The 25864-nt window shown below is 55.2% G+C and overlaps 3 protein-coding genes and 1 long non-coding RNA gene across 4 annotated transcripts; 3 read left to right on the forward strand and 1 right to left on the reverse strand.

Moving 5' to 3' along the window:
- Positions 1-3126: 3126 nt before the first annotated feature.
- CRYAB (crystallin alpha B) lies at positions 3127-6470 on the reverse strand. The gene is made up of 3 exons (XM_054647523.2): positions 6059-6470; positions 5023-5145; positions 3127-3471 (listed from the first exon to the last, which is right to left on the reverse strand). The coding sequence occupies exons 1-3, from the start codon at positions 6254-6256 to the stop codon at positions 3268-3270; spliced, it is 525 nt and encodes a 174-aa protein (XP_054503498.1). The 5' UTR covers positions 6257-6470; the 3' UTR covers positions 3127-3267.
- A 1974-nt stretch (positions 6471-8444) lies between these two features.
- HSPB2 (heat shock protein family B (small) member 2) lies at positions 8445-11190 on the forward strand. The gene is made up of 2 exons (XM_054647561.2): positions 8445-8680; positions 9796-11190. Exons 1-2 carry the CDS (start codon positions 8587-8589, stop codon positions 10245-10247), a joined length of 546 nt encoding a protein of 181 aa, XP_054503536.2. The 5' UTR covers positions 8445-8586; the 3' UTR covers positions 10248-11190.
- Positions 11191-13726: 2536 nt separating this feature from the next.
- On the forward strand, positions 13727-19812 carry C23H11orf52 (chromosome 23 C11orf52 homolog). Its single transcript, XM_054647573.2, has 4 exons — positions 13727-13910; positions 17497-17537; positions 18231-18271; positions 19356-19812. Exons 1-4 carry the CDS (start codon positions 13774-13776, stop codon positions 19602-19604), a joined length of 468 nt encoding a protein of 155 aa, XP_054503548.2. The 5' UTR covers positions 13727-13773; the 3' UTR covers positions 19605-19812.
- Positions 19813-19821: 9 nt separating this feature from the next.
- On the forward strand, positions 19822-22644 carry LOC143695647 (uncharacterized). The gene is made up of 2 exons (XR_013185068.1): positions 19822-20963; positions 21041-22644. It is a non-coding gene; the product is annotated as an uncharacterized LOC143695647 (long non-coding RNA).
- Positions 22645-25864: the final 3220 nt, after the last annotated feature.

A 25864-nucleotide genomic window follows, 5' to 3' on the forward strand; every position in this document is an offset into this window, starting at 1 on the left:
GGGGGCTCCCATCATGTACTGCAAGGCCACGATTAATTCACCCTGAAATCTCCTTTCCAGGCTCAACAATCCCAATTCTCTCAGCCTTCCCTCATAGCAGAGGAGTTCCAGGCCTGTAATCAAATTTTGTACCAAAAATTACAGGTACAGGTACAGGTAAAGGTCAATTCAAAGCCTCCTCTGAACTGGCCTTTACCTGTAATTTTTATTCTCTTACAATCTTTCTGCTGCTTGAATTCCCAAAGGGGAGAAGCAGAGACAGACAAAAAGAGAGGGAAAAGAGAAGAGGAGCAGTGGAAAGGTGATGGAAGCATCATTAGGTGTCAGATAATTGCAGACATAATCAAGGTGTAATAAGAAGGTCCCTAATTCCTCAGCTGGGTGACACAAGGTAAATTAATTACCCTGCCTCACATGTGTGAATGGTGCCTTTGAGAAGGAAGGAAATTATGGTCTAGAATATCTACAACAACCAGGCTTGGGTGTCACCTGCTCCATTTGTGTGCCCACAGCCGCCCCACAGGGCAGGGACAGTGTTTCACACAGATAATGAAGAACACAGATAATGTGAGTTCTGCACAGACTCACTGCCACAATCTGTGAGCTCTGTGCTGGCTCCCTGCGGCCTTGAGAGAATAATTTTAAATATTTTAAATGATGTGCAGTGGCCTGGAGAGGTGTTGGGTACTGAGAAAATAGTTACCACACAATGTTCCCATTCCAGTAATTATGAAAAAAACCTCTTCAAACTTGTATTTAGCCATGCTAAATGTGAGTTTTCCTTGTCAGCACCCTCACTGCTTTGGAAACAACCTGCTTCAGATGACAGGGAAACATCAGAGAGGGAATTTCACTTGTGCAGAACTGGGACAATCTGCAGGATGTGAGGAGCTCCTCGATGATGTTTGTGCCTGCAGATGACAGAGGTGTTTTGTGTCACTCTCCCTGTGCTCCTGTGCCACCCCAGAACAGGTATTTCAGGTCACTCAGGGAGTGGTTCAGCATTTCAAGTATTCTTGTCTGGCTGACCTCATCCAGTTTATCCCCACAGAGCTTTCACTCAAAATTCCCATTTCTGGCTGCTGATTTGAGCGTGACAAAACCCCCGTGCTGTAAAAACCGCTTGCCTCAGTTGCACTTTCTTGCTAAATTCTTACTGTTTTACATTTACTTCCTTTCACTGTTGATTCTTTTAGGATTTGAACAAAAACCTCCTTGATTTCCAGGCCGCCACCCTGAGCTGGAACCTCTTTTGTGCAGCCCTCTGCCCAGTGCTGCTGCACTCTGGGCCTGGAGAAGGAGCAAGAAGGAAGCAGAAAAAGCAGCAGAAACCCTCAGGAACCAGAGGTGCTGGGATTTCCTTCCAGCACCAAGAGCTGCACACATGAAAGCCATGTGGGAAATGTTCTTCCTGCTTTTTAATCTGAGCTGTTTGTAACCTGTGTGTGTGTCTGGGGTTTGTTCTTGTGTGCAGAGGTTGTGCCTGGCCAGACAAGCCCAATTAACACCTTAGCTGAGAGCTAATTAGAAGCAGGTACTAGGAAACAGCAGACCTTGGAAATGAGGGGGATTTGGGGTGTCTGACAGTGACCCTGCATCACAGAGTGCTCGTTTTCTTTTTCTCACCCACAGCCACGGGAGGATGCCCTGCCTGCTCAGCTGAGGGCTGCTGTGATCCCTGCTAACAGAACTTTTGTCTCAGCAGGTGGAAGGAACACAGAAAAAAGGCTGGGTCATGACTGAGTCTGATGATCTGTGTGACAGATCTGTCCTTTTTGAAGATGGATTTTAGAAATTCAGTTCCAGTCATCCAGACATCCCTTTCTACCCCTTTGAAGAGAGGTGCTAGGCAGATGAAGACGCCTGAAAAGGACTTTAGGAGTGGTTTGTATCACTCAGCAATGCTGGCATAAATCAGATTATTGCTGTAGCCATCAGATCCTGCTCAGTGTTTGAAGGGCACTAACAGCAGGGTTTCAAAGGGATGTGATTTGCATCATCAGAGCAAGATGTTTTCCTTCTCTTTGGGTAGATGTGTGTTTCCTGCAGCCCTGCAGTTTTCACCTGGAGCTGCTCTGAGCAGCCTGGCTGTTTCTCCATTGCATGACTCATTGGAGAGATTTGAGATACAGCTGTCGTGCAGCCAGCTGTTATCAAATCCCCACACTTCAGATGGGGTTTAGTTGGCATGGAGCTGTTTTACCAGTTTAATCTCCACAGGAGAAACTCTCCCTTTGCTTGTGAAACACCCTGAAATCCTCTGGCAGTGTGGAAGGGAGAGAGAGCACAAGGTGTGATGAGCAAAGGGCTCCTGAGCACCAGACTGGCTGTCCTGGACACGGACATATTTTATGAAAAATCCTTTGCTAGGATTTCTTCTCCTCAGAAACCAAATGTAACCAATGGTTATCTGCTCCTGTGGAATGCAACAGGTAGATCTGGGATTGGTCTCATGTAGTTGTTTCTAATTAATGGCCAATCACAGTCCGGCTGTCTCAGACTCTCTGGTCAGTCACAAGATTTTATTATCATTCCTTTCTATTCTTTGCAAGCCTTCTGATGAAATCCTTTCTTCTATTCTTTTAGTATAGTTTTAGTATATATAAATATAGATAGTATATTTTTATTATATATAAATATATATTTATATATAGTATATATATTTATATTTAGTATATATAAATAAATATATACACTAAATATATAATATATAAATATATATAATAAATATAATAAATAGAATAAATATATATTTATATAGTATATATATAATAAATATATATACTAAATATACTACATATTTATATAGTATATTTAGTATATACATATATATTTATTTAGTATATTTAGTATATATATATTTTAGTTTATATATATTTTCTTTTAATATAATATAAATCATAAAAGAATAAATCAGCCTGAAACATGGAGTCAAGATTCTCATCTCTTCTGATGAAATTCTCATCAAGATTCTCATATCTTCTGGAACATGGAGTCAGGATTCTCATCTCTTCCCTCATCCTGGGACCCTCAAACACCACCGCAGCCTGCCCCCCAAAAAACGACGTCACCCTGCACCTTTTATCCACCTTCCTCCACCCAACCCCGAAACAAACCAATCCAAACTGCTTCTCCATGGTTTTATTCGTTAGTAAACTTACTCAGCATAAATAACACCAGCAGCCGTTCGGCACAGCCGGCACCTGGCGGAGGGAAGAGCTCTGGAATGTCCCTCCAGGGTGGCTTTGGGGCCAGCAGGGCAGCCCCTCACTTCCTCTGGGCGCCTGCGATGGCGGGTTTGTCCTCGCGGGTGATGGGGATGCTGCGCTCGGGGACATCGCTCTGCCTGCGGGGAGCGCTGACGGTCAGCACCCCGTCCAGGGACAGCGAGGAGGTGATGGTCAGAGGGTCCACATCGTCCGGGATCCGGTACTTCCTGCTGAACTCCCGGGCGATGAAACCGTGCTCGTCCTGCGCGGGGAAGGATGGAAGTTTGGGCAGGAAAGTCTCACAGATGTGTGCGTGTGTGTGTGTGTGTGTGTTTGTGTGTGTGCCTGGCAGGAAGGTTTTCGGATGTAGAGTCTGAAGGAGGAAGCAAGTTTTGATATAGAAATGAAAGCAAGACTTGATATAGAAGAAAAGAATTGCTGAGCCATTAATGTAGTGTAATGTAATATAGTAATATAGTGTAATATAATATACTATATATTATAATAGAATATAGAATATAGAATATATTACATTATATATTCTATATAATATATAGAATATAATATAAAAATATATTACATATTATATACAATATATATAATATATAATATATAATATATATTATACAATATTGTAATTATATATAATTACTATAATATAATAGTAATTATTATCTAATTACTATATTACTATAATATAATAGTAATATAGTATAATATAATATAGTAATATAATATAATATAATATAGTATAACAATATAGTATAATATATAGTAATATAATATAATAATATAATAATATAATAATATAGTATAATATAATATAGTAATATATATTTATATATTATATATATTATATATATATAAAATATATATATTATTTATATATTTATATATATATTTATTTATAGATATAGTAATATATATAATATAGTATAATAATGTAATTTATTAGCGTCCTCATAATTTTCTCCTCCTTTTTTGCTATGCAGGTACCCAGAGTTTACAGGGGGAGGCTTTGTGCCCACCCTGTGCCATTCCCCAGGTGCCACCCCAGCCACACCTGCCCCAGACACCCTCAGAGCCTGATCCCACTTCTTGGTTGCCTTCTTAGCCAAAAAAGGGTTCCAGAAATGGTGTCAGGATTACAGGCCCCCAGTGCTGCATCTGCTGGTGACACGCTGTGCTCCTCAAGGTGACAATTCCAGGGACTGGAAAATGCCTTTACATCCAGCTCTGGGCATGGCTTTGTGTTTCTGCCTGCCTGGTGTTCACAGGGGTCTCCAGAGCCAGCAGGGAAAGGGATGAGTGACGGCAGAACACAACTTTTAAGGATTAGAAACTGATAGCTGGGCCTAGGAAAGGTAACACACAGGGCAATGCACTGATTTTTTATGTGGCTTAATTGTTAGTTAATTTTTAGCTTGTTAGTTAATTTTTAGATTGTTAGTTAATTTTTAGATTGTTAGTTAATTTTAGATTGTTAGTTAATTTTAGATAGTTAACAATTTTAGACTGTTAGTTACTTTTTAGCTCATTGGACATCTCCCTGCATTCCTGGCCTCTTCCCAGAAAGAGGGGAAGCCCAAAAATGCCCATTTCACAGATGATTTTCCAGTTCAGTTCACAGTTCATGCAACATCAGCAATAAACCTCCACCCTCTTGCTGCCCTGTCTGGGATCAGCTTGGGGGAAATTGCACGGAGCATCTTGATTAAAAAACAATGACAAATATTTGAGATGGGCAGGGGGTTGTTTTGCAGTCACCAGGGGTCAGGGGGTGCCCTCAGGGGTGACTGAAAGCAGGGGGTACCTGGCGCTCCTCGTGCTTGCCGTGGATCTCAATCATGTCCCCGAGCACCTTCACCTTCAGCTCCTCAGGGGAGAAATGCTTCACATCCAGGTTCACATAGAATTTGTCCTTGTCCAGCCGCATCTGCAGAAAGCAGGAGGTGATTTCAGAAAAGAGCAAAAGCAGGAGGTGATTTCAGAAAAGAGCAGGTGAGGGATTCAGCTTAAAAAAGAATGCAGCAGGCCAAGACTCAGGCTGGTCTCTACACACACACTGACCTTTATTTTGGGGTCTGATCTGAGTGGCTCTGTCCCTTGCTGGCCTTGTGCTAATGCCCATCCCTGCAGGACCTGAGATTCTCCACCTGAATTGGTTAAAACTGACTCTTGATTGAAAACTGAACTCTTTATTATGGCTGCTTCACTGGGCAGCCAGACCCAGGGCACTGAATCAAGAGGGACATTATGCAAGGATTAAAATAATACTTTCACTCCTTCTGCTTGGAATAGCTCCTCAAGCTCCTTGTGAATAACAGAGTTGACTTGCAGGACAGGCAAAAGCTTCTTGGCTCAGCCCTTGGAGGGAGGAGGCGCCTGCTCCATGATCCTCTGGGTCCTGGATCTTATTAAAACTCTGTTTTTCAGGGCAGGGGTTGTTTAAAATAGGCCCCTTTTCTCTCAGCAGCCTTGGGCTCTTGCACTGCTTGGCATGAGGACCCCACTGTCCCTGTGCTCTTTGCTTCTCAGGTGGGAGTGGGATTGAAAGTTTGGAGCAGCAGACTGGGAAATTAGGGAAATTTGAGAAATTAGGGAAATCAGAGAAATTAGGGAAATGAGGCTTCCTCCTTTCCTCTGCCTGCTCCTAGGGTGACCCACCATGCACGCTGAGCTCTGTCCCCATCACTATGGCCAGACTTGCTCCATCCCAAACAATGCAGAGGCAGCACCTTCCCCCCAGCCTTTTTCCTGATAAAAACCACCTAGGAGCATCTTCCACGCTCCCAGCTCTCCTGGGCCCGCAGCAGAGCCCAAAAAGAGCCCCAAGAAGCAAAGGTTACCTCAGAGAGTCCTGTCTCTAGCCAACTGGGCATCCGGAGGATGGGGGATCTCATCAGGAAGGGGCTGAAGCTGGGGGAAACGGGGAGCAGCTCCGACTCGGGCAGGTGCTCCCCGAAAATCTGGTCAAAGATCCGGCTGGGTGCCAACCAGGAGAAGAAAGGTCTGCGGATCAGGGGGTTGTGGATGGTGATATCCATTGGAGAGCGCTGGAGGAGCCTGGCAAACAACTGTGCTGCAGTGCTGGGAGCGGGGACAGCTTTATAGGCGTGCAGCTGGCCTGGCCTTCCACCCCCCCGAGGCCTCTTGAACAGTGGTGTCAGGGATTTTATTGTCCCACTCCTGGGCTGGGCCCTTCGGCGGTGCCCAGTCGCTGTCTGAGGGATTTGAGCGCGCTGCTGAGGAGGAGGAGGAGGAGGGGGAAGGGGACAGGAGGAAGAGGAGCCCAATGGGGCAGCAAGAAGCTGGAGTGGCTGGTGCCCGCCCTGCTGCCCACGTGCTGTTTACCCACAGTGCTGGGCAGGCTTGGCCCGTGCTCCAGCTGCCCTGGATGCCAGCGGGATCAATGCAGCTCCTATCTTTGGATGGCAGGAGCAGGACAAGGGGCCCTTGTTTGTTCCCAGGAGCTCAGCATCCCCCAGCAGGGCTGAGCCTGTCCCAGCAGCAAAGGGAGCCCCAAAGTCAGGGTGAGGGAAGGTGCCAGGAGGGCTCTGCCGGGCTCCTGGCACTGCAGCTGCAGGGTTAGGCATTCCTGGAGTTAAATTTTGTAACAATGGTTTTTCAGGCCAGAGATCTCGGAGAGAGGCCGAGTAGGAATTTATGATAGAATTTGATATGATAGAATTTGTTTTATTTTTAGGGTTGCATCTAACCCCTCCCCTTATTACGGGGTGTTGGGGTTGGTTGTGGCGGCTGTTGCAGGGGGTGATGTGAATAAAGGATGGATCTCTCCTCTTGGCTTTTGCTTGGTCTTTTTCTCACATTTTCCCCACTCTGTGACCCCAGAGAGAACCTGGGCATGGTCAGGGCCTCCAGGGTGCTGCAGAACGCCCCTGCCCCTGCACTCACTTGCCCTCCTGCAGCTCTCCCCCCAGCAATTCCTGCATTTACTTTAATTCCCGCCTCACCCATGAACCCAAATCACAGGAATGGGCTCAGCCTAGCAACTGTTGAAGGGCAAGAGCTTCTCTGCCTGTGGGAGCTGGCAATTTAAACACAATTTCTGCTCAGAGGCACTGCCAGCTCTGCCAGCCCTTTGCCAAAGGCTCTGAGCCTCTTCCTCTTGGCTTGCCTGCAAGAATAGGGGGCAGGATTTGCTCTGTGCAGCAGCCCAGGCCATAAATACCCTCTCCAAGTCCCCATTACATCAGCAGCACTGCACCTGCTCTCCCACACTGCAGGGCTCAGGGAAATCTCTGGTTTCAGGGTGTGCAGAGCTCAGCTGGGCACTCCTCCCCTGCTGCAGCACCTGCAGCCCACCAGCCCTGCTCAGTAAAGCTGGACCTAGGCCAGGTTCAGAGCCTGGGTTAACTGGGGAGGGCTGGCACCAGCATTTCTCCGTGGCCTTGTGCCAAACCCTGGCCAAGGAAGAGCCTGGGCAGCCAGCAGGGCTCAGGATGGGGAGGTGGCAGCAGTGGGACCTGGATCCCTGCTGCACTCCTGCAGCCCTTCCCCACTAAAGGAAAAGGAGACTTGAGCTCAGCTCCTGGGCAAGTCAGGCTCCTCACAGAGGGAACAGGAGGGGTTTGAGCCCCAAGCCCACAGTGGGCAGTGGATTTGGGGCACAGTTTGGCCCCAAGCTCACAGTGAGCTTCACTGCATGAGCTGAACAATCTCATCCAGCTTCTGGACAGAATTACTGCCTTTACCCATGTTTGCTTCCACACTTTGTGGCTCCCCACTCCCTCAAAGCCTCATCCCTGAGGAGCAAGGAGGACTCCAGAAGATGAAGAGCTCATTCCTGCTGCTCTGCAGCTGTGGCTGGTACTAACAAAGACCATCATTCTCCTAATGAGTGCTGTCCAGCCATGTGGCTACCAGAGATAAGCAGATTCCTTCTGGATCTGATGGAGGCTTTTGGAGACCAGCACAGGGCTGGCAGCTCCCTGACCTTACAAACCACTCCATGTGTCTCTCCTGGGGTCTCTCCTGCCCCTGAATCCAGGCTGTGCTGGGCTCCCCATCCACCCCCTGCTCCAGGAGGGACCCCAAGGTGTCCCCTGCCCTCCCTGCTGGAATGCAGCGAGGAGCTGCCCTGGCCCGGCATCCTGGGGCCTGTGTGGGGCTATTTTGGTCCATCTTTTTTATCACTCACTCACTCACTCCTCCCTTTGGAATCCACCCAGCTGGAGCCTTGCAGCCTGCAGCCCTCACTTGGAGAGGCAGCGAGGGCTGGGAAGGCAGGAAGGGAAGAAGGAAAGAAGGAAGGAAAGAAGGAAAGAAGGAAAGAAGGGAAGGAGGAAGGGAAGGAGGAAGGGAAGGAGGAAGGGAAGGAGGAAGGGAAGAAGGCAGGTGTCTGTGCTGACACACCATGGCTGCCCGCACCGTGCCCCACGCCTACCCCATGAGCTCCGAGTACGAATTTGCCAACCCCAGCAAGATCTACGACCAGAACTTTGGAGAAGGTAAGGAAGGGAGTGGGATCCCCCCCCTCCTCCCCCTCTTTGCACCTTTCTCCCCTCTGCTGCTGCAGGGCTGGTGGAATTCCCTCTGGGGAGCTTGAGCTCCAGAGGGGGAAGCTGGAGCTGAGGAATGAGTGGAGGAATCTGGATCAGATCAGGGGGGAACAGCCAGGGAATAGCCATGGAAAAAACAGGGAATAGCCAGGAAAAAAGCAGGGAATAACCAGGGAAAAACAGGGAAAAAATAGGGAATAACCAGGGAAAAAATAGGGAATAACCAGGGAATAACCAGGGAATAGCCAGGGAAAAAACAGGGAATAACCAGGGAATAGCCAGGGAAAAACAGGGAAAAAGCAGGGAATATTCAGGGAAAAAGCAGGGAATAACCAGGGTATATTCAGGGAACAGACAGAAAATATCCAGGGAAAAACTAGGGAATAGTGAGGGAATAGGCAGGGAATGACCAGGGAATAGCCAGGGTCTGTCTCTTCATGTCCACTTCCCCATCCATGCCCAGTGCTGCCCGTCCCTCCCTCCCTGATGCCAGCCATGCTCTGGCATTCGTGCACATGCTGTGAAAACATGGAGCAAAAGCACTCAGGGGAGGGGGGAAAAGCTTTTCCAGCCGGGGGGGGATGTGGAGAAAAGCTGAGCTGGGGTGTTCAGCACAAAGCTGGGCAGTGGCTGGCCAGGGGGAAGGAATGTGGGCAGCAGCAGAACCATTCAGCACCAGCACAACAGCGTGAAAAGGCAAAAAGCTCCAAGGAAAGCCCTGTGGACAATGGCACACAAAAGGCCTTTAGTCCTTCACCATCAGCAGTTTCCATGCCCATCCCTGGCTGTGGGCTCTGCTCTGCTGAGCTCCCAGAGCACCCACCAGGCCCTCCCAGCGCACCCAACATGCGAAGCTGGATGCCAGCCCCAGCTCCGGGCAGCCCGTGGCACGCAGCAGCTGGCAGGGATGCGGCTCTGGGTGGGCACAAAGGGGCACAAAGGTGGGAACTGCAGCAGGCTCCACCCCTGCTGTGGGCATGGGGCAAAGCCAAGGTGTTCCCCAGGTCCCACACTGCTCCTGCTGCTGCTCCAGCCCCACGCTCCTCACGGGGTGTCCTCTGCAGGTGTTTCCCCATCGGAGATTTTAGCCCCTGCCCTGTACCACGGCTACTACATCCGACCCCGCATCAACAAGCAGCTGGAGAGGGGCACCTCGGAGGTCTGCCTGAACCAGCACAAGTTCCAGGTGTTCCTGGATGTCTGCCAGTTCCTGCCCGACGAGCTGAGCGTCCGCACCGTGGACAACCTGCTGGAGGTGGCGGGGCAGCACCCGCAGAGGGCCGACCGCCACGGCTTCGTCTCCAGGGAGTTCACCAGGACCTACATCCTGCCCCTGGACGTGGACCCGCTGCTGGTCAGGGCCACCCTGTCCCACGATGGCATCCTGAGCATCGTGGCTCCCCGCACGGGCAGGGAGGTGAAGGCCAGGGTCAACGAGGTGGAGATCACCCGGCAGGAGCAGCCCCCGGGGAAGGAGGGGCCGGCCGAGGAAGGAAAAGAGAAGGAAAAGTCCTAAAGGCTGCAGATGTGGGAAGGTGGGAGGGACAGGGATGGGGAATCTGCAGTGCCAGAGCCCTGTTTGTCACCATCAGTGTTTAGCAGCCACGCTGATGCTTCTCGAGGCTGATGGCTGGGAACAAAAGGGACTTGGAACTGGAAAAAAGAGTGGGGCTGAAGTGTGAGTGTGAGTGTGAGTGTAATGCAAGTTGTTTTCGAGGTCAGGTGAGCGTGCAGGGAGCTCTGCTCTCACCCCAGGGTCACTCCTGCCCTTAACTGTGAGGCTGTGACTCAATGGGCTGAGCTCTAGCCCAGAAGGGCACTGGGAAGAGAGAAAAGGGGATCCCAGTGCCTGGATTCTGAGATTTTGGGGTGGGTGTTGGTCTGTCAAAGTGCCTGCAGCAATCAGGAGGAGAGAGGAATAAATCTGCCTCTGCCCTTCTGGTGTTTGCCTTGGATTGGTGTTGCTCCTGTGCAGCAGGAAGGGTGGCAGTGCCCTCCTGGGGCTGGGCTCACCTCTGGAAGTGGCACCAAGGGGACATGGAGGGGCTGTGGCCACCTCTGTGCCTCACCCACCTCGCCCAGCTGCTGCTCTGGGGAGCCCAGAGCGAGGTGATCTCAAGGACAAAAAGGTGAGGAGGAGTGATGAGCCCTTGGAAGGTCCCTGAGCATCTCCAGAGATGCAGCTGGAATGAGCCCAATTAATGGGGCACAAATTAATGCCCAGCACAGCCTGTGCCAGCTCAGCCCCTTTGTGGGGGGACTGAACCCAAATTACTGGAGGGAGAGGCTCTGCTCAGCCCCCAAATGCCTGGCTGGTGCCCCAGCCCTGTCTGGGAAGGCAGGGAGGGGCTGCACTGGGCCCCTTTTGCAGACACTGTGAGCAATGTCCCCGTGATGGGGACAGGGATCGTGTGTGCTGCCGCTGGCAGCTGCTGCCCCAGGGCTCAGCAGGTGACAGTTGCCACCCTTGTGTCATCAGGGCCAAGCCAGGCACATAAAATGCTGTGTCAGTGCCTAAATTTGGGGGTGCCTGGCGTGCCTGGCTGCAGCTCTCCCAACAGAGAGGAGGGGAAGCTCCAAAATCTTGGGGGGAGGTGAATTCCCCCTCTCCCTGTGGCTCTGCCCACCCCTCCCAGGGGCAGCAATGCCTGGGGCAGGAATGGCCAGGGGCAAGAATGGCCAGGGGCAGCAATGCCAGGGGCAGGAATGGCCAGGGTAGGAATGGCCAGGGTAGGAATGCCCAGGGCAGCAATGCCAGGGCCAGCAATGCCCCCTCAGGCCCCCAGCACATCCCTTGGGACTGGAGCACGGGTATCAGGCTGGTTTTCATCCCCTGACAGGCCAAGAGCAGGGCACTGCCCAGCTATTTTCAGCTCTCTTCTCTTTCCCAGGGCACTGCCAGCCCTGGGATCAGTCAGATGAGGAGCAGCCCTGCCAGGCTCAGGGGGCACAGTGAGGGCACTGAGTGCAGAGCAGGTGCCCCCAGTGCCCGACCTCCTGCCCTGACCCCTGAGGTAAAACCAGATCAAGTGTCAAAATAAAAAAATCACCTTTCCAACAGGCATTGTGGAAGTCATTAATAAGAATTGCAGGCATAATTCTGAGCTGGGGGCTTTGAATCACACCCAGCCAGACCCCAGATCTCAGGAGGGCTGAGCTCCTGAGCGCTGTGGTGAGGCAGAGCCCCAGGGGTGTGTGTGGGCTCGGGCATGGCTGTCATTTCCTCAGGCCCACAGGCACACTCTGGCAGCAGCTCTGAAAGGCTTCTCCTTGTCCCTGCTCTGGCAAGAAATGCTGCTGGTCCCTTTGCTCCCTGCAGCTTTCCTGAGACGGGGATGAGCCCCTGCCCTGCCTGGGCATGGGGATGGCCAGCAGGGGATGGGCAGGGAGGGCACACACACAGCCTGGCACACCTGGCACAGCCTGGCACACCTGGCACAGCCTGGCACAGCAGCTCCAGGGGCTGCCCAGGGAGGGGATTCTGACACACAAGGAGTGCCCAAACCAGCCCAGAGCTCTCCCTCCTGCATTTCTGAATGCACAGGTGCCAGCTCTGTGAGCCACACCACCCTGCCCCGGTGCCTGCGGGACCTGGATGCTTGTGCCCAGAATAAAATAAATAAAATAAATAAAATAAGTAAAATAAATAAAATAAAATAAATAAATAAATAAATAAATAAATATGTCCAGAATTAGCAGTGCCAATTCCAGCTCCTCCTGGCTCTGCTTTTGCTGTCCCCTGTCCATTCTCCCCCTCGGGGTGCTTGTGTTGGTGTCACAGCCCTGTCACTGTGCAGGACAGGGGCTGGCAGTGCCTGGGCAGGACAGGGGCTGGCACTGCCCAGTGTCACCGTGCAGGACAGGGCTGGCAGTGCCCGGTGTCACCGTGCAGGACAGGGCTGGCAGTGCCCGGTGTCACAGCAGTGTCACTGTGCAGGACAGGGCTGGCAGTACCCGGTGTCACAGCGGTGTCACTGTGCAGGACAGGGCTGGCAGTACCCGGTGTCACAGCGGTGTCACCGTGCAGGACAGGGCTGGCAGTGCCGGTGTCACCGTGCAGGACAGGGCTGGCAGTGCCCGGTGTCACAGCGGTGTCACTGTGCAGGACAGGGCTGGCAGTGCCCGGGGCTGTCCCTGCAGACAGGGAATGTGGGGTGGCAGCCAAGAGCTGCCGTCCCCGCCAGTGTTTGTGATGCTTTTCTGTTTCTCTGGTGGAGCTCGAAGCGGCAGCTCCAGTGTTTGTGGGAGAGGCTGATGGGAACAGGATCCCAGCCGGTTTTTTTTGCTCCTTCCCCACAAAGCAACAAAGGCCGAGTTATCCCGGGAATCACAACAGACGCTGGCTCATTAAAACAACAGCGTCTGTGGCAAGGCCAGAGACACAGAGTCTGCACTTCCCAGGCAGGGACAGGCTCCTGGGAACACCTGGGCTCTGCAGAACGCTGAATCCCAGCTGTCTGCACAGATCCAATCCTGAATTCTGTGGTGTTTCTCCAGCCCCAAGCAGTGTCAGAGCAAGGCAGGGCACAGTGCTGCTCACCCAGAGCCAGCTGTGACCCTTCCAAAGCTGAATCCTTCTCCTTCTGCCACTCCTGGGCAGCTGCAGGCTTTGCTGTGTGCTGTTATAGGGCACAAAAGAACACACCACACACCACTGCTCTCAAAGTGAGGAAAAGGGGAGTTTATTTTCTTACTCCAACATTTATAGTTCCCTAAAAGTGGCAGTGGATTGGAGGGTGACAGTGCCACCTCTCCAATGACACTGGGCAAACCAGCAGGCTCGGGGGGCACAGTGAGGGCACTGAGTGCAAAGCAGGTGCCCCCAGTGCCCGACCTCCTGCCCTGACCCCTGAGGTAAAACATGCATTTTTCACAATGGTAAACCAGATGTGGACTGGAATAAACTTAATAAACTGGGATAAACGGGCAGTTGGGGGTTTGGCTGAGTCCAGGGGCTCACCCTGGGCAGGGACAGAGCCCAGCTGGAGCCGCAGGGCTGGCTCAGCCCGGGGACGCTCCCCGTCCCGCCGGGGCTCCGGTAGATGGCACACGGGGCCAGCTCCGAAACCCGACACCGGGGACACTCCCTGAGAGCCGGGCCCGAGCAGGAACCAGGAAATACGAGCTCAGCCTGCCCGGGGAGCGCCATGGGCAACCTGTGCGGCTGCGGCCGGCGCTGGTGAGTGCGGGGCGGGCACCGGGCACCGGGAACGGGCACTGGGAATCGGGAACCGGCACCGGGCACCGGGAACGGGAACCGGGAACGGGCACTGGGAATCGGGAACCGGCACCGGGAATCGGGAATCGGGAACGGGCACCGGGCACCGGGAACCGGCACCGGGAACCGGGCACAGGGAACCGGGAACCGGCACCGCGGGCACTGGCATCGGGCACAGGGAACTGGACACCGGCAGGATTCGGGAGATTTGCACCCTTGTGCTGGGGTGCCCAGGGCTCTGTGCCCCTGTGCTGGGCTGCCCAGGGCTCTGTGCCCCTGTGCTGGGGTGCCCAGGGCTGGGCAGGGCTCTGTGCCCCTGTGCTGGGCTGCCCAGGGCTGGGCAGGGCTCTGTGCCCCTGTGCTGGGGTGCCCAGGGCTCTGTGCCCCTGTGCTGGGCTGCCCAGGGCTGGGCAGGGCTCTGTGCCCCTGTGCTGGGGTGCCCAGGGCTCTGTGCCCCTGTGCTGGGCTGCCCAGGGCTCTTCGGGCTGCCCAGGGCTCCCAGCCCTGCACCTGCCCTGCACGCACAGGTGGGCACGGCAGCAGGGCTGTGCAGGTGCCCGGGCACGGGGACAAGGGCACAAGGGGGTTTTTGTCACATCTCAGCCCAGACGGGAGCGGCAGATCAGGGCTGGGAAATCCCAAATCGCTCTCCTCAAATGGCTCTCCTCAAATGGCTCTCCTCAACCAGAGCCCCCACAAGGTGTCCCTTTGAGGGGACCCTGGGACAAAGGGGGGTTCAGCCACCCCGTCCTGCCCTCACCCATCCCAGCCCCTCTCCCTGCCCGCGTCTGTCTGGGGTTTATTTCACAGAATCCCAGAATGATGAGGTTGGAAGAGACCTCTAAGATCATCGAGCCCAACCTGTGCCCTCACACCTCACCCAGACCATAGCACCCAGTGCCATGCCCAGTCTGTTTTTAAACACATCCAGAGATGGTGATTCCAGCACCTCCCTGGGAAGGGCATTCCAGTGCTTTGTGTTTCTGCTCGGGAAATCCTGGGCACGTTTCTGGGGTGCTGTGGCTCTCTCTCACTGGGAGGGTGGCACTTTAATCCCCCCCCAGCTCCTGCTGTGCCCTGCACCTCCTGCTCTCAGAGAAAGGACAGCACTCCCTGCCAAGTGGGAATAATTTCAGCTCTGCCAGGGGAAGAGCCATGAATTTCAGACAAAAGTGCGAGAAATTCATCCAGTTTTTAACAATTCCAAGAGGCACAGCATCACCTAGTGGAGGAAGGCTCGGGAGCTGAGGACAGCGAGGTTCTTCCAAGCCCTGAGCCTTGAGGAGTTTGGGATTTCAGAAGGTGGGAGGTGGAAAGGTGGTAACCCACCAAAATTCCCATTTTTCATTTCACATGAGGCACCCGGGGCATCAGCAGGCAAGGGCTCCATTAGGGCACGCCTGGGGCACACTCTGAGGTCTGGAAAGAAAATTGATCACAGCAAATCGATTCTGTCTGGGGAGTCATTGATGAAGGAATTGTGCCCTCGGGTCTGGACTCCTCTGCCCCATGCAGGGCAGACCCAGGCTCTGACCTTTCAAGTGGCACTAAAGTGGCACAGACAGGGCAAGCTGCCCAAATCCAGGCCCCAGGACTGTGAGGGGCAGGGATCAGCCTGGCCTTGGCACAGGGACAGGGCAGGCAGCAGGGCCTGGGTGCTGCCCTGGAGAATCCTCTCAGGCTGGGAGTTCCAGCGGCCTGGCCCGCCTGGGAGGGGAGGGGAGAGGTTTCCCTGCTCCCATTTCCCCTGCCACACGTGTCCCCATTCCTGGGGAGATGCCTGGCTGTGATTATCCTGCAGACAGGAATAGCTGCAGCCCACACACTGCCTGCAGTGCTCCCTGCACTGAGGGAACAGCCTGGAATGCCAGCCCAGCCCCTGCCTGCCCCACAGAGGGCAGGGACGCTGCTGCTCTGCTGAAATCCTCCTTGTCTGGGTGCTGGCAGGAAGGGAAGTGCCCCAAAAGGTGCTGGTTTGGTGAAATGCTCCTTGTCTGGGTGCTGGCAGCAAGGGAAGTGCTCTGCCACACAAACTGGACACTGCAGGCAGGGGAGGAGGAGGAGGAGGCTGGGAGAGCCCCACAAAGGGGCTGCTGTGAGTCAAAGCCCAAATTCCTGGGGAGAACCCCCCGAATTTTGCCTGTGAAGGGCTGGAGGTGCCCCTGTGGCAGCGCTGGAGCCTCGGCCACGCTGCCCTGCCCAAAGCTGCCCGTGCCTGCCCAGTCCTGGTTAATCATTCCTGGCCATTCCAGACTCCCTGCCTGCATTCCCAGGGAGCTTTGTTTTCCCTCTGCAGTGCCAGGGCATGGCTGCACAGCCTGTGCTGCCCAGGGGCACACACAGCATTCCTTCCCCGGAGCCCCATCCAGCCCCTCAGCTCCCTGTGTGTGCAGGAGGGGCCACACCAGGGCTGGCACCTGCTCCCCAGCCCTCTGAGCTGCCATTTCCTTTGTCCATCTGTCCCAGAGGGGGACAGGGGCTGGCAGAGCAGCTGACCCCAAATGGAGGGGCTGGTGACCCCAAAAGGAGGGGCTGGTGCCCCCAAATGGAGGGGATGGTGACCCCAAAAGGAGGGGATGGTGCCCCCAAAAGGAGGGGTTGGTAATCCCAAATGGAGGGGATGGTGACCCCTGTGGTGGTGTTTGAGGGTCCCAGGATGAGGGAAGAGATGAGAATCTTGACTCCATGTTTCAGAAGGCTGATTTATTATTTTATGATATATATTATATTAAAAGAAAATGATATATTAAAACTATACTAAAAGAATAGAAGAAAGGATTTCATCAGACGGCTTGAAAGGAATAGAAAGGAATGGAATGAGAATAAAATCTTGTGACTGACCAGAGAGTCTGAGCCAGCTGGGCTGTGATTGGCCATTAATCAGAAACAACCACATGAGCCCAATCCCAGATGCACCTGTTGCATTCCACAGCAGCAATAACCATTGTTTGCATTTTGTTCCTGAGGCCTCTCAGCTTCTCAGGAGGAAAAAAATCCTAAGGAAAGGATTTTTCATAAAATGTGTCTGTGACAGCCCCCAAAAGGAGAGGTTGGTGGCCCCAAAGGGAGATGTTGGTGGCCCCAAAGGGAGGGGTTGGTGGCCCCAAAAGGAGGGGTTGGTGCCCCCAAAGGGAGGGGTTGGTGGCCCCAAAGGGAGGGGTTGGTGGCCCCAAAGGGAGGGGTTGGTGCCAGCTGCGATGGTGCCCTGCAGCCCATGCCTCGGAGCTGAGATCAGGAATGGAGGCAAATGGAGAAATGCAAAGCTCCAGGGAGAGGAGCTCCCATTCCTGGGGATGCTGCTGGGGCAGGAGGGAGAGCTGGGGTGGCTGGGGGGGTGTGAGTGTGCCCCACAGGAGGAACCACATCCCATCCCCTTTGGACACCTTCCCTTTGGACATCTCCCCATCGAGGGTCACCGGGGCTCCTGTCTGGCTCTCCTGGGGTCTGCCCCACTCCCTGGTACCCAGGTGGGGTCAGGGCTGCTTTGGGGGGCAGAGGTTTGGGATGTGCAGGGCTGTGTCTCTCTGATGTGTCTCTCTGATTTCAGGAAGTGTCCTTCACCCTTCAAAAGGAAGAAAGCAAAGCAAGGTAAGGATGTGTGACAATGTTTGGAGTGACAGAGCCCCTGGGAGGGGACATCCCCTTCTGCATTTAACCTTCCTCAGGAGGAGTTTGAGGCAGAATTCCCTTAAATCCTGAAGGAAGGAGGGTGATGGGGAGGGAAGGGACTTCAGCAGTGCCTTTAGAACAACCAGATCAGCCTGGCCTTGGCACAGGGAGAGGGGAGGCAGCAGGGCCTGGGTGCTGCCCTGGAGAATCCTCTCAGGCTGGGAGTTCCAGCAGCTTTGGAGAGCTCTCCAGCAGGGCAGAGGCTGCAAACATCTGTCTGACAGCACTGCCAGAATCAAGGGCATTCCTCAAGCTGTGTCCTGCGGCCTTTGGGCCATGCTGGGCAGAACACGTTTGCCAGGCAGCAGAGGAAATGACAAAGTTAAAAGTGGCTCTGACTCCTCTGAGGGCCTGACAAGGAGCTCTCTGTGCTGGGGCTGTGGCTTCTGCCAAGAACTCTGTGGTCCACAGTGTGCTGCCATCCTGGGAAACCTCATTTTCCCCAAAGAAACAAGCCCAGGCTTTCTTCTTGGGCAGCATCGGGGCTGAGGGAGTCGGATGAGGTGGAAATGTGATTTGTGCCCAGGGGAGAGCCCACCCAGCACTGCTGCACCCCAAGGTGGAGCAACAAACTGGTTCAAGCTGAGCCTTAAGCTGGTGTTTCTTTTGCAGGAGCTAAGGTGAGGCAGGAGGGGCAGCAGCCTGGCAGCAAGGTAAACAACTCTCCAGAGGGTTTTCCCCAGTGTGGGTTGGGGAGACAGAGCTGCCCTGGGCTGGGGGGACACAGGGCAGAACCCAGAGCCAAGAATCCTCTCCTGCTGTGCAGCCTCTAACCTGGGCACACTGCCCATGGCTTCTCCCACATTTTTTGCCCCTTGCCTGTAGGAATGTGCCCCCTGATGATTATTTTTTGTCTGCTTAAAAAGGCAAAAAGCCCAGAAGTTTCTCTCCCAAATTAAGTAGAAAGACACCTCACAGGACCTTTGGGAGTCACCTCAAACCTGGGGCTGAGGACAGAGGCCAAGAGGTCCAAATTGTACCCAGCTGTACCCAATTTGGTACAGAAACACCTCACAGGACCTTTGGGAGTTCACCTCACACCTGGGGCTGCCCAATTAGAGACCAAGAGGTCCAGCCTAGGTAATTCACTAGAAAAGGAAGAGAACAAAGGAAATAATCCCTTTAGTGGGGTGTTTTAGCAGGAGCAAGAACCTCTCACCCTTGGCTTTGTTTTTCTCTGTAAGAGCTTTGTTATTTTGCCTTTTATTAAACCTTTTTCTGTTTCCAACACTGCCTCAGAAGCCATCCTGCTGATTTGATGCTGTTTGGGGTAGCTGGGTTATCTCAGGTGCAATGGATTTCTCCTATTCATTTCAAAGGAGAAATCTCTTTTCCTTATGAAGGAGGTGTCCTAGTTTAATAAAGAAGTGAGTTTTTTGGACAGAAATTTTTTCTACAGTCTGGGACTCTTGCTTTCAGCTTAAACCGAAGTTCAAGTCCATAACAGGTTGTAGCTCAGGTAAAATGCCATGCAAACATGAAACCCAATATAAATCAACCATATCTAGTTATCAATTTAAAACAGAAGATACTGACTAGTGAAAGTTGAAAGCAAGATTCTTTTTAACTAAATACATTTTTGGACAGAATTTTTTTCTGGCATTGCACCAGCATCAAACCACGACAGGAGTTAAGCCAATTTTTTTTTTAAATATTTGTTATGCTGAAATTATTCTTTGTAAGAGTCTCTCAGACCAATTCTGGGAAAACTCACCTATTTTATCCTTTTCTGCCCAGACTGTCACATCAGCAGTCCCCACGTATGAGGATGTCCCAGATGTGCCAGTGTATGCCACGGTGAGCAGAAGGGGTGTCCAGCAGGAGGAGAGCATCCACTACGCCGACATCCAGGTGCTGTGCAGGTCCCAGCAGCGCTCAGCTGCCGAGGTGAGGAGCCTGCAGCAGCACCAGGCCACCGAGTACGCCACCCTCAACTTCCCCAGGGCCAGGCTCAAGTACGACAGCAAAAACGGGACCTTGGTCTGAGAGACACCGTGGCCTCATCCTCATCCTCCTCCAGCAGGGAAAGGAGCTCACCCCATGGACTCCTCCTCCAGCAGGGAAAGGAGCTCAACCCATGGACTCCTCCTTCAGCAGGAAAAGGAGCTCAACCCATGGCCTTGTCCTGCTCCTTCAGCAGGGAAAGGAGCTCAACCCATGGACTCCTCCTCATCCTCCTTCAGCAGGAAAAGGAGCTCACCCCATGGCCTCATGCTCCATCAAGGAAAGGAGCTCACCCCATGGCCTTGTCCTGCTCCTTCAGCAGGAAAAGGAGCTCATCCCATGGACTCCTCCTTCAGCAGGGAAAGGGGCTCACCCCATGGCCTTGTCCTGCCCCTCCATCAAGGAAAGGAGCTCATCCCATGGACTCCTCCTGCTCCTTCAGCAGGGAAAGGAGCTCATCCCATGGTCTCATCCTCATCCTCCTTCAGCAGGAAAAGGAGCTCACCCCATGGCTTCATCCTATAGCAGGGAAAGGAGCTCATGCCATGGCCTCCTCCTTCAGAAGGAAAAGGAGCTCACCCCATGGCCTTGTCCTGCTCCTTCAGCAGGGAAAGGAGCTCAACCCATGGACTCCTCCTTCAGCAGGAAAAGGAGCTCACCCCATGGCCTTGTCCTCCATCAAAGAAAGGAGCTCACCCCATGGCCTTGTCCTGCTCCTTCAGCAGGGAAAGGAGCTCATCCCATGGCCTCATCCTCATCCTCCTTCAGCAGGGAAAGGAGCTCAACCCATGGACTCCTCCTCATCCTCCTTCAGCAGGGAAAGGAGCTCATCCCATGGCCTTGTCCTGCTCCTTCAGCAGGGAAAGGAGCTCAACCCATGGCCTCATCCTCTTCCTTCAGTAGGAAAAGGAGCTCATCCCATGGTCTCGTCCTCATCCTCCTTCAGTAGGAAAAGGAGCTCATCCCATGGCCTCATCGTACAGCAGGGAAGGGAGCTCATGCCATGGCCTCCTCCTTCAGAAGGAAAAGGAGCTCACGCCATGGCCTCATGCTCCATCAAGGAAAGGAGCTCACGCCATGGCCTCGTCCTGCTCCTCCTGAATTCAGGAATTCAGCACTAGAGGGAGGTTTTGGTGCTGCCTTTGGGGATTGAGGAACTCAGGCCTAAAGGGAGGTTTTGTACTGCCCCTGTGAATTCAGGAATTCAGGCCTAAAGGGAGGTTTTGGTACTGCCTTTAGGAATTCAGCACCAAAGGGAGGTTCTGGTGCTGCCCTTGGGAATTCAGGAGTTCCACACTAAAAGCACTAAAGGGAAGATTTGGTGCTGCCTTTGGGAATTGAGGAATTCAGCACTGAAGGGAGGTTCTGGTGCTGCCTTTGAGGATTCAGCACTGAAGGGAGGTTTTGGTACTGCCTTTAGGAATTCAGCACCAAAGGGAGGTTCTGGTGCTGCCTTTGAGGATTCAGACTGAAGGGAGGTTTTGGGGCAGGGTTTTGTGTCAGTGTTAAAGCTCTGAGCCTGCAGAGTGACTCGTGGATGGTGAAGAGAGGAGAGGAGGCCTTCAGCAGGATCTGCTGCTCCCGGAGGTGCAGCCAGGCCTTGGGTGCATCCCCTTGCCCCAAAATCAGTGTTGTACAGCCATGCATGGTACCTGGCAGCCAGAAATGCAGAATTAGGAGGGTACAGAAGGATTTCTGTCGCTGCTGGGCTGCTCAGAGGTGCATCCTCTGTGCAAACAAGTGAGGAGTGCGCTCCTGGCTCTGACTGGAACTGAAATAAGAGAAAATTGGCAGTTTAGCTGCCTATTTACTGCCTATTTTTAGGGCAGTTCTCTGAGTCCAGCAGCTGCCTGGGGAACTTGGAATGAACCCTGGGCAGCTTCAGAGAAGACTTTGGACTTTGCCTCCACTTTTCCCTCATTTTGTGCTGTCAGCCCTGGTTGTAAACCCCAGTGACACAGAGCACTCCCCTCGTGGGGCTGTCAGCTCCACCTCTGTTTGTGGGTTTGAAACAGTGTCAATAATTCAGTGTACCAGTGGTCCAAACTGGGCAGCACTGGCACCAGGGCTCCCCAAACCCCATCTGCAGGCACTAAAGCAAGGCCTGGCACATTCTGCTCCTCAGTCAGGGCCTGCAGAGCAGATTCTGGGCCAGCCCCTGCCACTGGCAGCGTTTAGAGATGGTTCCTTTTATAAACACACAGAACTTTGCAGAGATGGTTCCTTTTATAAACACACACAACTTTGCATTTTACAGCTCAGCTGGGTGGGAAAAGCACAAAAGAGTTCCTGCTCGTGGTGGAAAATAAAGCTGCTCCAGGCTGGGTTTGCCAAGGTGGGAGTGTTTGAGGACCAATCTTCCCATTTTTTCTATGTGTTTTAATGAGTGCCCGAGCCCCTGGAATGGTTCTTTACCTCCCATTCCCCGAGGAGCTGCGGCTTCCACATCACCCTTGGGATGTTCCTGAAGTGCAGCTCATCCTGGAGACAACTCCATGCTAATCCTGGAGACAATTCCATGCTAATCCTGGAGAAAATTCTGTGCTCATCCTGGAGAAAATTCTGTGCTCATCCTGGAGACATTTCCGTGCTCATCCTTGTCATTATAGGACACAAAATAACACAAGCACACACTGCTGCTCTCTAGGTGAAGAAAAGGGCAGTTTATTTTCTGACTCCAACATTTCTAGATTTCCAAAAGTGACAGTGGGTTGGAGGGTGACAGTGCCACCTCTCCAATGACACTGCACAAACCAACAGCCCATCCAATTTCTCTTCTTCAATAAAAGAATGCAAAGCAATGAGTTATTTACAGAAAGTGTGTGAGAAAGTTTGCTACAAGAATGTAAACATGAGAAAGCTTAGAAAATCTTAAAAAATCAAAGTGACACATCCTAGAGTCAATTCCATGCTCATCCTACAGACAATTCCACACTCCCATTCCAGTGACTTTCCCCAGGTTTTCCGAGATTTTCCTGAAGGATCGGTTTTGCACTGAACATTAAAATCGGCACTTCCCGCGGCTGCCGTGTGTGCCAAACGAGTGCTGCTGTGCCATTAAAGATGCAACATTCAGTTTGAAGTGAGAATTCCGCTCTTTGGGCGAGGCTTTGCGGGGCTGGGGGCACACACAGGGTCCCGCTGCCGGGGGGGCGGTGCGGGGCTGGGCAGGGGCACCCCCGAGCTGGCTCCGATCCCATCCCGATCCCGATCCCATCCCGATCCCGATCCCGATCCCGATCCTGGGGCGGAGCCAGCGCCATCCCGCCCCCCCCATCCCGCCCCCGTTCCCGTGGCAACCGGAGACGCGCCGGGAGCAGGTAGGGCCGGGAGTGCGGGTCCTGGGACCACCGCATCCCGCGGCACCGCATCCCACGGTATCCCACCGCATCCCATCCCGTCCCACCGCATCCCATCCCACCGCATCCCGCGGCACCGCATCCCACGGCACCGCATCCCACGGTATCCCACCGCATCCCACCGCATCCCACCGCACCGCATCCCACCGCATCCCACCGCACCGCATCCCACGGTATCCCACCGCATCCCACGGCACCGCATCCCATCCCACCGCATCCCACCGCATCCCATCCCACCGCATCCCATTCCACCCCTGCCCCGCTCTCTCTTCCCATTTCTCCCCGTGCCCCCAGCATCTCCTCAGTTATACTAGCAAGATGTTTACAGTCATTTGGTGTGTGTGTCCTTCCAGGGTATTTTTCAGCAGTTGCTTAAAATATGGGGAGCAGATGCCACCGTCCCTTATTGCTTTTCGCAATTCTTTTATCTCATGAGGTGGGACAGCCACCCGTGTTCTAGGACCACCGGCTCGCTGGCTGAATAGCACAGGCACAGCTAAAGGATTTAGACTTTCTTCTTTGCAAATCTGGTGTCTGACTTCATGCCAGTCTCTTAGTTGAAAACTATCAAAATATTTTTGTGAGTTTTCTAATTTTGGGATTAATGCTGGCCGTGTACGGACCCGGTGGCGGCGGGGGCGGCGTGCCCGGGGCACAGGGAGGGCGGCAGGGGCGGCGTGCCCGGACACAGGGAGGGCGGCGGGGGCGGCGTGCCCGGACACAGGGAGGGCGGCGGGGGCGGCGTGCCCGGGCGCAGGGAGGGCGGCAGGGGCGGCGTGCCCGGGGCATAGGGAGGGCGGCGGGGGCGGCGTGCCCGGACACGGGGATGGCGGCGGGGGCGGCGTGCCCGGACACGGGGATGGCGGCGGGGGCGGCGTGCCGGGGCACAGGGATGGCGGCGGGGGCGGCGTGCCCGGGCGCAGGGATGGCGGCGGGGGCGGCGTGCCCGGACACGGGGATGGCGGCGGGGGCGGCGTGCCCGGGCGCAGGGGTGGCGGCGGGGGCGGCGTGCCCGGACGCAGGGGTGGCGGCGGGGGCGGCGTGCCCGGGCACAGGGGTGGCGGCGGGGGCGGCGTGCCGGGGCGCAGGGAGGGCGGCGGGGGCGGCGTGCCCGGGCACAGGGGTGGCGGCGGGGGCCGGACGGCGGCTCGGAACCGGGACCAGGCTGAACCAATGCTGCGGCGGGGGGGCCGTGGAGATGGAACTGCGCATGCGCGCGGCTGATCCCGAAAGCAGCGCTGTGCTTGGATGAGGGGCGGGGGTTGTAGAATTGCGCATGCGTGGGCAGCCATGGGGGGGGGGGGGTGCGGGAGGCGGCGGAGCTGCGGGAACGGGGCACGGGGCTGCGGGAACGGGACACGGGGCTGCCGGAACGGGGCACGGGGCTGCGGGAACGGGGCACGGGGCTGCGGGAACGGGGCACGGGGCTGCGGGAACGGGGCACGGGGCTGCGGGAACGGGGCACGGGGCTGCGGGAACGGGACACGGGGCTGCGGGAACGGGACACGGGGCTGCCGGAACGGGGCACGGGGCTGCGGGAACGGGACACGGGGCTGCAGGAGGCGGTGGAGCCGCGCCATCCGGCAGCTCGGAAGCAGGAGGCTGCGGCGGGGCACGGCACGGCTCGGGCCGGCGCCGCGGTGCCGAGCGGCGGCAGCAGGAGCGGGAAGGCGGCCGCGGGCGGCGGCGGGGCGGCCTCGTCAGCGGGAGATGATCCCGGCGTGGCGGGAGGCGGCGGGAGGCTGCCGCGGGGGCCCCGTGCCGAGCGGTGCGCTGGGCGGGCGGCTGGAGCGCGGCGTGCGGCCGCTGGGAGCCGGGCTGGCTGCCGGCCCGGCGGGCAGGAGCGGCGCCGGCACGGGGCGGCCGGGCGGGCCGGGGCGCCCCGGTCCCAGCGCCGGCGGTGCCGGGGGATTGCGCCGGAACGCCGGCGCTGGGACGGGATTAAACACGGGCGTGTGCGCTGCCGCGGGGCCCGTGGGCAGCTCGGGGTGCGCTGCGTGCGCTTGAACGGCGCGGGGGGGGGCGGGGGGGGGGGTAGGGGGACAGGGCTGCCCGCGGCAGCGCGCACAGGGGGCGCTGGGGACGCAGCGCGGCCGCGCCAGGCGAGCTCGGCACCGCAGATCCCGGAGCCGCGGGGAACGGCAAAGACGCAGCAGCAGCGGCGGGACCGGGGCCAGCACCGGCCCCGCTGGGTCGGCAAAGGGGGCGGGGGGGGGGGGGAGGGGGGGCGGCAGGAGCGGCCGCACTCGCGGGTAGCGGGGGGGAAAGCAGCGGGATCGGGGGGGGGGGAGCCGCGGTGGTGCCGGTGGGCGGGCTCGGAGAGGCGGAATTGAGGGGCGGGGCCGCGAGGATGGCGAAACCGGGGGGGCGGGGACAGCGGGGACCAACGGGATGGCAAAGGCGGGGCCGGTGGGAGGAGCGCGGGGCGGGACCACGAGGGCGGGGGGCGGGGCGGCAGCGGCGGGCACGGCGGCGGAGACCGGAGCTGTGGGGGGCGTGTCCCATTGGAGACTCGCGGCACGAGCAGAGCTGGGCGGGGCGGCTGCTGCGGGCATCCCCCGTGCAGCAAACGCCTCAAGCAGCGCCCGGGAAGCTGAGAGCAGCTCCGGGGCAGCCACGGCCTGGCGGGAGATCCCATTAAAGTGCTTTAAACACCTGAGTCCTGAATGGCACTCCCTTTTACGACAGTCATTTACAGCACTTTTACGACAGTCGCGCTTTACGGCACCTTTTGCGTCAATCGCGGGTCAAGACAGTTTTGCTTTACGGCACCTTTTACGACAGTCCTGCTTTACGTCACCTTTTGCGACAGTCGCGCTTTACGGCACCTTTTGCGACAGTCCTGCTTTACGACACCTTTTGCGACAGTTCTGCTTTACGGCACCTTTTGCGACAGTCGCGCCTTACGGCACCATTTACGACAGTGTTGCTTTACGGCACCTT

This window comes from Agelaius phoeniceus, chromosome 23, assembly GCF_051311805.1.
Source record: "Agelaius phoeniceus isolate bAgePho1 chromosome 23, bAgePho1.hap1, whole genome shotgun sequence".
NCBI lineage: Eukaryota > Metazoa > Chordata > Aves > Passeriformes > Icteridae > Agelaius > Agelaius phoeniceus.